The 14971-nt window shown below is 48.6% G+C and overlaps 1 protein-coding gene across 1 annotated transcript; it reads left to right on the top strand.

The window, feature by feature from the left end:
* The first annotated feature begins 151 nt into the window (after window positions 1-151).
* On the top strand, window positions 152-10280 carry tamalin (trafficking regulator and scaffold protein tamalin). Its single transcript, XM_077018720.1, has 8 exons — window positions 152-501; window positions 2880-2932; window positions 3799-3853; window positions 5782-5884; window positions 7449-7542; window positions 8233-8299; window positions 8649-8715; window positions 9103-10280. The coding sequence occupies exons 1-8, from the start codon at window positions 295-297 to the stop codon at window positions 9642-9644; spliced, it is 1188 nt and encodes a 395-aa protein (XP_076874835.1). The 5' UTR covers window positions 152-294; the 3' UTR covers window positions 9645-10280.
* Window positions 10281-14971: the final 4691 nt, after the last annotated feature.

The raw sequence follows: 14971 nt of genomic DNA, 5'->3' as shown, positions 1-14971 counted from the left end.
GCTCCGTGGAAGTTGAGCTGTAAATGTTATCTGATTTGTGTGTAAAATAATAAAGTTCAGTGAAACAAAAGAAAACAAAAACATCGGCAGCCAATCGGCGCGTTTGGCCCATAAGCCCCGCCCCCCGTGGCGCGTCCTCCGCTTGTTCGCCGACCTGAAGTTGGAGTGAAGTTGAGGGTTAGTTGCGTGTAGTGGAGCCAGCGGCGTTTGCTCTCGTACCAGCGAGAGTGAGTGGCACAGATAGATCTTTTATCGTTCACGGTTCTGTCCGTTTTACTCGGGGGACACCGAATTATGAAGAACATGACTTTACGGCGAGTTAGGAAGCTTAATTCAAACGAACCAGACAGTGGATCATGTCAGGGTAGCGGAGATGTGTACTTTTCATCCTCCAAGTCAGACGGCTGCAGGAGCACGGATTTACCATCAGGTTCTTCAGACATTTACAATTACAAGACCCTGGCGTATTCTGGAGGAACACTGCCAAGAAATTTCAAGAAGGTAAGAGGCAGGCTCATAAAATTCACCGGCTTGGTTTACATGTTTAAGGTTACCAATCTGTTACTAGTTAGTCTAACACTAATAAAATCAAATAAAAGTCGTTTATTTTTGTATACTCTTTAAAAAGTTATTTCAACTAACCATTCCCTGTTTGATTGTCTTCTTGGTTCTATATAAAAGTTTAGGACTCTTTAAAATGTGGGTACACACTTTCATCTCCTCGTTATCAACATATGGCTTTTCACAGCTGTGTCTGCTTGCGGAGTTAATTGTACACTCTGCTGTGGTTAATTAAATGATTTAATTTAGTGATGTGTGCGTGACTTGTTGATGTGGCTTCTTAACGAGTCACGGATTTTAATGAAATGCCAAGACACATTGTGTCCAGATTTGCAGTTGGCTTCGGGGAAAACGTAGCACATCTCTCCCGGAATCTAAACAATGTTTCACCTGCATCCACGGACGCGCGAGGCATTCACACCTGTTTTACTATTTGCATACGTTAGGAGCACGTGACAACGCATCTGCGAGCAAGTACTTACCACCCACTTGGCTAACACCTTGTTTGAGAATGTATGCATCTATAAAACACCGCACGGCATGAATTCACAAAGCGTGCCGTGGACCTCCGTTTTCACGATGTGAAACAAACCTCACTCACGAGAGCAGTACATCTCCTGAACCAGTGCGACTGTCGTGTTCAGTGGGAGAAGCGGTCATTGACATCTGGATCCACGCGTTATTAGAGTTCCCCCCCCCCCCCCCCCCCCCCCCCCCCCCCCATCTTCCTCCTCGGGCCACCCACACATGCTACACTTGACCAGGGGCTCTGACCCTCAGCTGGGCTGACGCACTGTAAGCCGTACAGGCCCCAGAGAGGGAAGTTCTGTCCTTGCTTGTGTACTACAATAGACCCCTCTGTGCGATGCCTGAAGTGCATTGACAGTATTTCGTATTCTGCATTAATGTGGACGGAAGCGTTTTTTTTTTTTGTTAAAAGCGTCATCTGCGGAGCGTGAATCGTCATGGTGACGCTGTGTCAGCAAGCTTGTCGCTGAGACCAGGTCAACAATAGGATCAGGACCGTAAGCTCGAGCTGTGCTCTGATACCTCAACCGGAACATTCTTAAACAGCCCACCTTATTGCGTGGAGTTATACCAAGCAAGTGTGTCCAATGCAATTGCCTAAGTCGTTCAAATAACAAAGGAAAAGGTTTAATAAGTGCAGGACAGCGAAGGGTTTCTTCTGTCCCTCTGCTGAGATTCACTTGTGGCTCCCAGCGCTATGATGTTGTGGTAGGGGTTTAAATATGCACTGGCATTTAAACGCATTGGCCTCCATGTGCCGTGCGTCGTCCACAGCAAGAGGGGGACCCCGTCACCAGCTGCTGACCACCGCGGCCTTATGAAGAGGGTGCTGTGCTGTGGACGACCCCCAGACACCCACACCAGCCTCCAGGCCACAACAGAGCATTGTGTGGAGAAGGGGTCCAGCCCACGGGTCTGCCACCCCCAGGGGAACCGCTGGTTCACTCGGAAATAAACGGAGTCATTGAAGCCCTCGCTGAAGCGACGATTCTGGCCATGCAGGGAAATGAAGAAAGGCAACATTTGTACTAGTCCAGAAGGACCGTGGTGTAAAGTGCACTCTGAGTGGAACAACACTCAGGGCTATTGAGGTAGAACAGGGCTGAATGGGGTTCAGTCAAAGCAGACATAATGTGGGGTGTGATCTGGGCGGGTCTCTGCAAAGGTTTGGTTCTTGGATCAATGCTGTTATTGTGAGGGGATGCCGGTAGCTCCTGCCTACCCACAGTTCTGTGTGAAACCACACGGACCATCCGAGTGGTGGACCACTTTGGTCCGGTCGGCAGGACCGTCGGACACGCGTCCGACTGCTGCCGACTCGTGACAGCCGAACGGCGCGTAGATCTATCTGGTATTTGAGTGGAGTGAAACACTGCCATGTGACACCGTGGTGAAAGCAGACAGACACGTATTTCAGGTTTTATCTGCAGTGTCATCGAAGCCACAACTCGCCTTCACCATCAAAGCATGCACGTATACTACGCTAAAATAAACTCATTGAGGGAGTGAAACCAGTCATGTAACACACCCCCCCCCCCCCCACACACACACATACACTCAGGTTTTCGTCACAAGCATGATGGTCAGAATTATGGTAAGGATGCTGTTCGCGAGAAGTTGATCTTCACAAAAGAGTCTGCATTGTTTTTGCTATGGCGAAGCAAACCATTATTTTTAATCTTCTTAAACCTGCCTCTGGCAACACCTCTGACACAACAAACAAAAAACGAGCTCTCATTCATTTAGTTAGAAATGTGCCTTCTAATCCCCCCCCCCCCTCTCTCTCTCAGAATGGAGGACTACAGAAGTGGAAGCCCCTTACCCTGCCTCCACAACCAGAAAGGTTAGCTCTTTTTCTCTCTCCCTCCCTCCTTTCGTTCTGAATGGGATCACTAGTCACAAAAGGCTGGATGTGTCACAGTTATTTCCAAACACTACGTGAAGTATTCGAGTGATGAAGTGTTTTGTCACATTGATCGTCATAGGAATCAACTTTTTTACACAGAAAAATCCCCCCTCTTATACCACAATTTCTTCTCAAGTCTTATGCAGATTTGCTTATAGATACTAACAAGGGATTTCGGGCAAGGTGTGTGATTATATGTACATGAAACAATGGGTTTTTGTTAGAGATGGTCACAATAATTTACTGTTTTGCTACTTGACTGTTGACCATGAAGCATCAGTCAAAAAACTGAAAGAAAAGTGAGTCCAAATAGCCTGAGGAACCTGTGCTCCATACTGACTGTAACCCTTTGAAGCTGTAGAAAACTGGACGTATGTTTTGATGAGGAAATTGGGCCTTTCGTTAGAGACACACCCGTGTTTGTCCTGTTCTTAGAGCAGATTACTGCATCTAGTCCAGAGCCTTAGTTCTGTTTCCACATCATCCCATCGGATTTCTTTCTGAGGAAATCCACTGCCATGCCACACAATCACTCTGACATCTTAGGGATCAGGGCACACAAGCTAGACTGTTTCTCTGTCTCTAACAGAGCCCAAGATAAAACGCACTTCAAATTCCTGCTGTAGGTAAAGAACTAATCTATTTATGCTGTCACTGCTCAGATATCAAGATTTAAGTGCTTCTTGATTATTTCAGAAGAATTGGGAAAATCACTGTATCTCATGTTGTCTTTTAGAGTGAAGATAACGCCTGCATCAAAATCAAACCCTCTTTATTCACTGTGGTCTCTTCTTACAATTTAGGAAGGCTGTGACCCTAGAGAAGAAGGAGGACGAAACTTTTGGTTTTGAGATTCAGGTAAGAGGATTCTCTGGTTCTCTGGTGTTATTTAACAACAACAACAAAAAAACGTGTGTGTGTGTGTGTGTGTTTCTGGGCTCCTGAGCACTTGTGCTCCCCAGTCCAAACAGAAGTCATGTGTCGATCAGGAGTTGGGTTATATTTAGCCACGGATGGTTCGGACCAGTGTCGGTGCTCCCCTCCTTTCCTGCATGTCTGTCTGGTTCAGGATGTGACCTCAGAACCCTGTTCGACTGGAGGGACAGTGGCCTGGATGAATGGCCTCGGGACGAGAGGCCTCGGTCAGGCTGGTTTGAACCGTCTCCAGGCGGCGGTGGGTGTGGCGTGTGGCTGATCTCTGCTGGCTGTGTAAACACTGGAGTTTGGCGTGCTGTGGAGTAAAAGTTTCTCCAAGCACCCTCAGAATGGTTTGTGCCATCCAACACCCTCAGAATGGTTTGTGCCATCCAACACCCTCAGAATGGAGGGAATGCAGGGGTCAAGTAAAAGAAAATGGACGATCCCAAACATTTGGAGACGCTTTGGATCCATAATCCGTGCTTTGTTGCATGCTTCACATGTGTTGTGTATGATGGTGCTTCTTGGGAGGGTTGGGGCGGAAGAGGTTTTGTAGTGTTACTTTTCCGCAGTGGTTGTCGGAGACCCCATTTGTGTTTCGTTGGTGTGCACGGGAGAGGGTTGACGCAGTGCGTGTGAAGTTAGTCAGTCTCCCCTATCTGTCTGACTTATTTCACTTTCGGGACCCCCTCAGCTGCCACATGTGTTAACCACAAGCACATAGCTGAGACTTGATGCAGGAAATGATCAATATAATTCATGCTCACTGTTGCTGTCCAAAAGTTTTCATTCTTTTTTCATTCCAGTGTCAGATGGTGAATTCTGACTGATTTTCAGTGTCAGTCACTGTATCTGCAGTATCTCCAGTGTCATGTCAGGCAACTGCATCTCTAAGCCAATCAGCATTGAGGGAGGCAGGGCTCATTTGAATCCACTTCTGCTCAAACAAAGTATTCTTGGTGCCAAACATGGCGTTAGGCAAATGAGTCCCAACGAACAGCCCCGTGGCGGCAGCAGGCAGATGGGCGTGTCCTGCGTGGTGGTGTGTCCCGCTCATGGCCCGTCCAGCTACTTGTTTGCACTACAGCAGGAAATGTTGCTGCTGGTTTGCATGCGGGGGGTATGAACAGGAACCCGTCGAAGCTCCACTGAGCTCAGGATTTCACAGAGAAGACGTAGCACCTCAGCCCTCTGTCGGGGATGGGGAGGCGTTTGGGTCCGGGATGGTCCTCTTCCTTGGCTCAGACATGTTTGTAGACACACCGGGTCTTCTACACAGCCAGCCAGTGAAATATGAATTATTTAGTAATTGCTACATAACAAAAGAGCAGCTGGGTAGCAACTTTGCTGACCAAATGCCCCAGTGTGGCCTGTGCAGCTGCGTGTAACCCTGGCTGGGAAGAAGGGCCGAAAACCAGAAGTGTCAGAGTTGCGGGTTTCGCTTTGACTTTGTAAATGAGGATGTTTTACATGTGACCTCCTGCCTGTGGGCGTGGCCCCATGGCCACGTGTTGGTAGGAGGGGCCATCGCTGGTGCGGAGACGCGGAGGCAGGAACTGGTGTGAAGTGCAGAGCTCCCTCCGGCCTGTGATTGTGCGCTCTCCCACACGCCCAGCCGTGCGGCGGACTGCCTTCGCGTGTTTGTTTTTAACCTCCACATCACACCCCCCACTCCTCACTCAAGCATACTGAAATGAGTGAAAGCTTTGTTGGTAAAACAATGGCGTATGCGAAACCCTTCATGGTGAACATGCACAAGCATCTTCTCTTCAGCTTACGCATCTTGAATGTTGCGTCCAACGCCTTCTGCACGTGAACCATCTGCCTTCTGTTCTCCCTCGTTCATGTATTTGTTTGTTCTTCTGCAGACGTACGGGCTGCATCATCAGGACGAGAACTCTGTGGAGATGTGCACCTTCGTCTGCAGAGTCCACGAAGACAGCCCGGCTAAGCTCGCCGGCCTTAAAGTTGGTAAGTGTGTGTGAAGTGCACCCACACATTGACTAAACCGCCGTTTGGCACCCAGGCTAGAATAAGGGAGCTTGCTGATCAGTCTGAATTATTACTGTCGTAATTTCCCGGGCCAGACAGCCGATGTTTACTTCGTTCGAATGCTTTAACTGGTTTAGGATGCCACACCAGTGACTGTTTCTTTTTGGGAAAGTACAGACACACCAAGACTGCATTGTGGGGTAGCCTGAGGCCTGCCCTGCCCTGTCTTGTTTTGTGACCCGGAGGCTTCCTCTGTCGCCGTGTCAACACAGTGACATGTGCAAGTCAGTCTATTATTTAAGGAAGTGCAAACATCACCTACGTGCCTACCTGTTTTGCAGTCAACAAACCAGGCCCAACCGTCTGGAAGCCAGGTCATGTCTGGTTCTGGACATTCCTCTGTCGTGCAGGAACTTCTCCATGTGGTGTAGGAATAGCAGATTCAGTCCATGGCCAGGTTTGCTAGTTATCTCAGTTCCTGTGCCTTCACACACTAGCGCTGGTCTCCCAGATGTCACCTAACCATTGTGTTGCCCTGTCTGGCTGCTGAACAAACAGATCGGTGTATTTATCCAGGGTATTTACCAAGCAGTAACTCAGAAAGACATTTATACACACAGCCCTTTTCCACTGTAATTTACAATGACTCTCAAAACCCAATTAAGGATGTAATCTCTTTATTCAGGTAGTCTTCACGCTTTGCAACTGCGTCTTATGTTAAATTTGATTTTTCCATTCAGACTATAGCAGTTAGTGTTCTGTTTAATGTCCTCTGGTACTGGAGGTCAGCTCTGGGTTTTTTCTCTATAAACATGGTCAAGCCTTTATGATCTCGGGCTCTCACCATGCTGTGGATTTCTGCAATAACATGATCTGCTGGGACTTTCCAAAGTGCTGACGCGTGAGAGAAGTCTATTAATTGAACTCTGTGTACCTTGTCATCATATTATATCAGGGGAAAAAAAAGGCACACGCAGCTATGAGAACAAACCACTACTTTCTGACTGATCTCTGGTCAGCTGTGTTTAACTCTAGTAATTTGAGATGCAATGCAACCTAGTCTCAGATCAGCAGCAAATCTCACTTTGCATGCGAAGCAGTTTCAGGCCCTACGTTCTTTGCATGTTTTGTTGTCCTCTGTTGCCTATTGTCCTCGGTCGCCTGTCTCTCAGGTATCTGATCTCCTCAAATCTGGCAGACAGGTGTGCAGGCTTGGATTATCCCAGACTCGGAAGCGTGTGCCCGTGCACATGGATAAGCCTGCAGAAAACCAGCTTGCTCGCATTTTAGTGCAGCAGCAAGCTGACCGCAGTGCTTTGTCAGGGAAGTGGAGCTGCCCGGGCCCACACGGCAGGGTCGGCATTAAGGCACGCTCTCCCGCTCCCTGGAGCCCCCCCAACACTCCCACGCATGAAGTCTCCAGGCTCCGCCCTGACCCCTGAGCCACAGTCTGCTTTGACACAATACCCTGGGTTTCCTCACATTGCTGTGAGAGGCAGCGTTTGAGGCCCCTTTAACTGAGCTTCTTCTCGCCCTCTCGCAGGAGACACCATCGCTAGCGTGAACGAGACTTCCGTCGAAGGCTTCCGCCACAAAGACATCGTCCAGCTCATCAGGTCGTCTGGTAACACCATTAGGTGAGTGTGGTTCCCACAGCTTTGCAGATGCAGTGATGTTGCACATATCATGAAGCAGAAACACAAGTTTACACCTCTGCTGAGTTCCTCGTGTCTGAGTTCCTCAGCTTGGTCCCCCCCCCCGCTCTGCTCACTTCTCTCTTTTCTTCTCTTTCTTCATTAGTTGAAAATGCTTCATTAAAACCAAACTCAAACTCTTTTTGCTTGTAAAAGTGTTGTTTGCGGGCGAATAGTGCACCCACAGTAAACCCTTTAACCCCCTCCCTCTTCACCTCGTTTTTGGGCACACAGCACTGCTGAGAATGAGAGTTATCAGCCCAGTAAAACGTAGCTGGGACCAAACCACCCCCACTGCCACTGCTGGCCACGCCCCTCACAAACATAACCCCGCCCCCACACACTCCTACACCAGCCTATATCCGTGTCAACAAAGTTGAACATCGCTCTCGAAATTCGATACGTACGGGGGAGTTGGGGCCTTGTAAACTGCGAGGCTTTGGCCCAGACGTGTTTGTGGTCTGGGATTTAGCGTTTGACGTGAGGCGTATAAAAGGCTGTGGTGCCTCTCCTAACTGCCTTCAAGTTTGTCCCGCCACTTTTGTCAGGTGGTGCGCGTGAATCGGGTCAACGTTGTATTGGGACACGGTGTGTTCGGGTTCGGTAGCTGTGAGTGATCTGCTGTTTTCCCAGGTTACAGACCGTGTATAGTGACGCGATACGAAAAGCAGAACTTAAAGCCCGCCTGCAGTATTTGAAGGTAAGCATGTGAACTTCTGAGACCACTCCCCCCTCAGCCCCCAACATCACTCCACGTGTGACCCAATCCCGGCGCCAAGCAGGAACCTGAGTCCGGCCCGTGTCTGCCACACCCGTCTCCTCACCCCTCCACCTGTTGCCACGTCTCTACCCACCTAATTCCTCATGCAATGCCAGCGCACGGCTGATCGGGCCGGGGTGGGCGCAGAGCGTCAGTCGGGCAGAGGCCGAGCTGCCCGACCGCGTGCAGAACTCCCATCATGCTCTGCTGTAATGGGGACGATGACCCTGTAAACTCTGAACACGTTGGCTGTGGACTTGTCTGACGTGCTGTTGGTGTGTTTTCGCAGCAAACCCTGCACGAGAAGTGGGATGAGTACCGCTCCCTGATGGTGCAGGAACAGAGACTGGTGCACGGTGAGTCACCCGGCTGGGCCTCGTGTTGCACAAGGGACATGTGTGTGTGTGTGTGTGTGTGTGGGGGGGGGGGGGGGGGGGGGGGTGGAGTGTGTGTGTGGGAGTCACTGGGTTTATCTACAGGAGCACTTCTGTAGCTGTGTGCTGTGGTGCGAGTAGCTGTGCGTGTCTTACCACACATGTGTGAATGTGTGTGTGTGTGTGTGTGTGTGTGTGTGTGTGTGTGTGTGTGTCTGTGTGTGGATCACGTCTGGGAAGCAGATGTCTTAATAGTGGCTCCACAGCTTGTGCTGTGCGTGATCCTGGCACTTCAGTCACTGATCCATGTGCTTTTTATGCAGACGAGTGTGTGGAACTTCTCTCTAATGCGCAGTGTCCCTCCCCTAGGCATCGTGTTGAGTGACGTGGCCTTGTACGAATCCCTGGAGTCGGCGGGCGTGTACGGCAGTCTGGGCACGCCCAGTCCGCTGGTGTCTCGAGCCCTCGGCTGCTCGGGGAGCACCAACAGCAGCGTCAGCCAGCTGAGCTCTTCTCCGGGTGACGACGACCCGCTTTACCAGACCTGCTTCTACCGGGCGGAGGGCGGCGAGGCCGGCCGGGCGGAGGGGGCGGAGGACGGGCCCCGGCGGGCGGATGACGGGCCCCGGCGGACGCGTTCCCGACTCTTCCGACCGACGAGCGAGCTCTTTGCTTCAGCCAGGACGTCCCTGGCACGCAGCGCCAGCACGCGCAGCTACCTGAGGGGTCCGTCCTCGTCGTCGGAGACGTCCGTGTCCTCGGCTTCGTCAGCGCCCCCTGGAGAGAGGAGGCAGTGTGGCGGTTTCAGCTCACTGCAACGTAAGCCCAAGCCCATGAGCTTCCGCCGGAGACTACTGAAGTACATCCCGGGCCTGAACCGGCCCCTGGAGGAGGAGGAGAGCAAACTGTGATCCACGCCACTGAAACGGCTCAGAAAGAGAGATCTCATCGAGACAACATGGAGGCCAGTGTGGCCAAAAACATCAAAGCCTTCTGTCCATCTAAACTCAGGGCAAAGGGGTCAGGTCACCAGAAGAGACGATTGTTGACCTGTTGAGGTTTTTACAATAGATTTTAAATTTGTGTTCAACATTTTCATTAGATTTTATTTAACTTTGCATCTCAATCTATTAACAAACTGTAAAAATATACTTATATTTTTTGGAAGTGTTTAAATATAATTCACTGCATTATCAAGTGCCCTCAAACTTCCATCTCTGGCTCCCTTGTGTTCCCGTGTTCTTGGTAAATAAGTGAACATTTTTGTATATATTTTTTGTTTCTACAATGTCATTTTTTAAGTTATTTATTTATTTTTGCTTTCTTTGTTTAAGATGTAAAAATGAAGGATATATTTTTTTCTCTTTTTTATCTTTTGTCTTACAAATGGAAGAATTCCAGGGACCATTTAGTGACCCGAGAACATTATACAACGGCCTCTTTGGACATGTGTTAGTCTTCATTAGTGTCTTTTCTACTTTGCAAATGGAGAGCTAAAACATCTGAAAATAAACATGTGGAATTGTCTGTTCCATCTGCTGACCTCACGTCACACTTCACTACTTCACACTCGCGTGTGTTCGCATGTATGCAAAAAACTTTAACCTTCTTTGGCTGATGCAAAAAAATACTTTTGTTATGCACATATTTCACAGGCATTCTCACCACAGTAGCTGTCCGTCTGCAACAGTGCATTTTTTGTGCTTTTATAATCTATTTATGTTCTCACAGTCAACTTGTATGTTCTCACTGTCTTGTATGTGTGTGTGAGGGAGAGAGACCTAAGGTAGCTGATTGTGATCCTTTGTTTTGGAGGTCAGGACTCAGAAGGCCTGTGGGTAGAGAGAGATGAGGTTGTTGAGGCAGACACTGCCCATTCTCCCTGTCTTATTGACAATCTGCTTGGTTGGAATGTGTGATCAACAGAGTGACCCCCAGATTCCAGGCCCTGACTCTGCTATTCTCTTGCTCCGGACCAGAGCTGAACCCCACTGGACTTGGTGCACACACAATGCTACATTTCCATGACACTTTGAGAGGATTCAGAAGGACTTTCACCTCAGTGTTGTGCCTGACACGGGAGGGCATCCACCCCCGACAACCACCCCCCCTTCTCAGGCTGCATGTCATTATGTCATTCCCATATTATGTTCACCCGTGGTGGGCTGTGCTTGCCCCAGAGGCTCTTGGGATGTCTACCGGAGGCCTTTCTTTGGCTATGGTGTGGAGGATCCCTTGTTTAACTGCTCCATTGTTTGTGCTAAGTGGCGGGGGGGACTGATGTGGGTGAGGACGATTATGCTGAGGTCTTTAGTAGAGCTCAGAATTCCACAGGTGCCAATGCATGACGAGCACTGTGCAGGCCTAAAGGAGGAGCGTCAATGGGACCTTTAAAAAGACGTCGATTAACAATGGGCAGGCAGTTGACGTAGGGTAATTAGCACTGTGTGTGTGTGTGTGTGTGTGTGTGTGTGGGGGGTGTTAAGAGTACACTGAGGGTGGGACCATTAATGATTCATATTTATAATTATAGTGTGGGTAGTTGTGTGTGTATACACACACACACTATTTTTACATCATGGTTGGCTCTAATTCTAGGTTCAGTATTGACATTTGTGGCATACTCGGCTAAGGGTATTTTTAATACTCCTAGTTAATGCTGTAAAATATATAAATATATACATATAAATTTACAGCATTTATATGCTCATGTGGTAAGTGGATAGTGCAGCTGGACAAATCGGAAGCATAATCAGAAGTCCATGGTGCGAGTGACGCTTTCTGGCTGAGCTGGTATAGGGTGGGGACGGGTGGAGAAGCCGGGGGCTGCAGTGAGCTTCCTGCTCCATCCACCCACTGACTCTGCAACGGCACATCCCTAGACACACACCTCCGCACCTGTTTCCACCATGGCTGCACCTCACCACCGTCACCATGACGCGTCCTGCGTCCTGCGTCCTGCTCGTTTTCGGCGCAGGCTGCGCAGTACGTTTGACGCTTATGGCCGTAGTGCTGTGGTTGTGGAGGAGAGATGCGTGCTGTGTGCTCGCACTACTTCCACCGGAAAACACTGCTGCCTGTGTGACACGCCAACGACAACGTTGGGCTCAGACCTGCACAATGTTTTGCATTTTGTCTTTGCCCAGGACACGTTTGTTCTGTGTACAAACGTTGAGAATTAAGTACACTTTCGTTTCTGCGTCACTGCTGCCGCTTTGTCGTGAAAACTCTCACTTCTCTAAACAGTGACGTGCTTGAAACCAGCACGGCTCAGCTGTGTCACGTCATCCTGATATCCTGATGTCACCGTGGTTCAACGGCTTTCTTCCTCTCGGACCTTGAAGGAGTAAATGTGTTATCCAGCCGCGGTGAGATGCCCGTGTCGGATTCCAAAGCAAGTGATGAGGTCTCCCCAGACCACCACGAGCAAGTCTGTGACTGAGGACAGATCACCAGTCACTAGTTAGACATGTCATTCTGTACAGTCCTTTAGATTAGTTATCTCTTGTATAGTAAAACCAATGCTCTGTCTAGACATAGAGAAGCCACCAGAACACACATATTGCTCCATTCCTCTGAACATTGCAACAGACCTTCATGTGCACTTCTTCTTTAGTACTGATCTGAGATCAGCTTTTTGGTGTCTTTTGTCTTGGGGCAGAGGGGTTTTCTTAATCCCAGACCTTTGTGAATGGGACACACACCCTCAGATGTCTGGGGCAGCTCTATGGTGCTTTTGTGCTGAATAAAACCCAGTTCATTCAAAAGTATCAATCTAACATACAAGAAGTCTCATACATACTAATACGCATGTCTTCACATAGGACTTCTGTTTTGTTAGAAGCGGGTGGTGTCTTGGTGGGTGCAGTTTGAGCATGTGTGTTGTAGGGAAAGAGAAAACGGTTAGAGATATGTGGGCCACATCTACTGACAGGATGTGGTGGAGAGATTGAACAGGAAATGCATCACAATGGCAATTTCTATGAGTTAAAAAAAGACAAAGCATGCAAACAGATCTTTCCAGAACCACAAACATGGCATGGTGATCCTGAAGAGGGTATACCCAGGGACAGCCAAGACTAAGCATGGGCTAAATTTGGACTTTTAGGCTAAAATAAGTCACAAATAGCGATTTTCTGTAAATAAGGCCATATTGATCTAGAGTTTTGCTGTTGTTGTAATCCATACAGGTAGAACCCCACAGATTGAGAAGAAGCATGTTTGTGGTTTGTAATCACTTGTGCATTATGAGGCCACTACTGATCACACAGCCCATCAGACATCTGCTAAAAAAGGGCCTTGTGACCCTCAAACCACCAGCTGGGTGAATCAGTGCTTCCTGAGGCAGGGCGGTGGTAGTCTAGGGGACAGGTCTTTGAGCTATCAATCGGAAGGTTGCGGGGTTTGAATCCTGGCTTTACAATACAGCCACTGCTGGGTCCTTGATCGGTCTACTCAGCTCCAGGGGTCCTGTACAATGACTGTGCCTGTGTGCCCTGACCCCAGCGCTCACAGAAGCTGGGTTATACAAAGAGAAGCTTTTCAGTGTACTGCATATGGTTATTTGACACAGTAAGGTCATTCCATCTGACCTCTGTCTCCTTCCTGAATTGCTCTGCCTGTTCCATGCCCTGTTAAAACAGGTATAACTAAGAGCGTAGCTTAGCAGTGGAAACAAACACTGATTTTTCTTACTTACCAGCACTCTTAGTTTAAATTCCCCCTAAACCCACCCTTCAGAACTCCACGTCTGCAGTAATTCCCCAATAATTCGGAGATTGACTTCTGGGGGTTTTGATGAGTACCTCCACATGCTTCAGGCCCAGTCCTGACATTACCAGGCGAGCTGCAGTGGTTCCTGCAGAAGCCGTGGACCATCTGCTGATGGTAATTAGTCCCGGTGCCTACTGTGGGAAACAAAGAGAAACTCAAAGCTAATAGAACCACAAGATACATTAAGAGACCGTGCTAGACACATAACAGACATGTTGTTTCAGCACCAGGGGTGGTCTTTGTAGAAGCACATGGAGCATTCAGCTGGCACTAGAAGTTCTGCTCCAGCAGGTTGGAGATCTAATGCTTTAAGGGATTTTAGTAATAATTTGCCATTCAAACACTGACTGAATTTGAAGCCTTAGTATACTGCCCAGTTACATGAAAATTTGGAATCAGTCAGTATTTATTGCTAAACAAACCAAAACTCAGGATATTGGGTGTGTCTGCCCAAATGCTGTCCACAAAGCTGTCTATCTCAAATGACCTGATATTTTGAAACAAACAAACAAAGACACTAAATGTTCTAAATAATTTAAACAGACAAATTTAACAAGATTTGACCATTTGCCCACTGAAAAAACACAGGGTCAGACTTTCTCAGTTAAACAGGTGTTCACAATTCAGAGTCAATGTTAGACGTCTCTGTTTTACTAGGCAAGATGTGAGATCCCAGCCAGCCAAAGAAACTACAGTTACCACTGTAAATAGATGAGAACAGGTAAGGGTGAACATCAGCATGATAAAGCAAACACACTAAACCCCATCTGTGTGAGCTCGTACACAGTTGCATGCCTCTTTCTCTCTCTTACACACACACACAAACACACACACACACAATGGAACAATATTGATTTTGTGTAAGCACAGTTTCAGTTTTTAATCCATCATGCAGCAGGTGAGCAAACAGTGATTTCTAAACAGCAGCGTGTATGTACATCCCCTCTCTGTGGTCAGCCCTTCCTTCAGGGGCATTAGAGCTGGGGTATTAGAGCTGGGGTATTAGAGCTGGGGTATTAGAGCTGGGGCATTAGAGCTGGGGTATTAGAGCTGGGGCATTAAAGCTGGGGCATTAGAGCTGGGGCATTAGAGCTGGGGCATTAGAGCTGGGGTATTAGAGCTGGGGCATTAGAGCTGGGGTATTAGAGCTGGGGTATTAGAGCTGGGGCATTAGAGCTGGGGTATTAGAGCTGGGCATTAGAGCTGGGGTATTAGAGCTGGGGCATTAGAGCTGGGGCATTAGAGCTGGGGTATTAGAGCTGGGGTATTAGAGCTGGGGTATTAGAGCACACTTGCCCCAGCGACCCCTCCCCAAAGTGCTGCAGCACCAGGACTTCCACCTCTGCTCACGTAGCTCACCAGGACACCAGCTTTCACATCACATCCTCGTTTCTGGGCGGGTTTCTGAGCATCCATTGAAGGATCATCAGTAGGTTGCTCAATCCACTCATTCAGTGTTCAGAAA

Source organism: Brachyhypopomus gauderio, chromosome 10, assembly GCF_052324685.1.
Source record: "Brachyhypopomus gauderio isolate BG-103 chromosome 10, BGAUD_0.2, whole genome shotgun sequence".
Taxonomy (NCBI): domain Eukaryota; kingdom Metazoa; phylum Chordata; class Actinopteri; order Gymnotiformes; family Hypopomidae; genus Brachyhypopomus; species Brachyhypopomus gauderio.
This window is presented reverse-complemented; position numbering and strand designations above follow the sequence as displayed.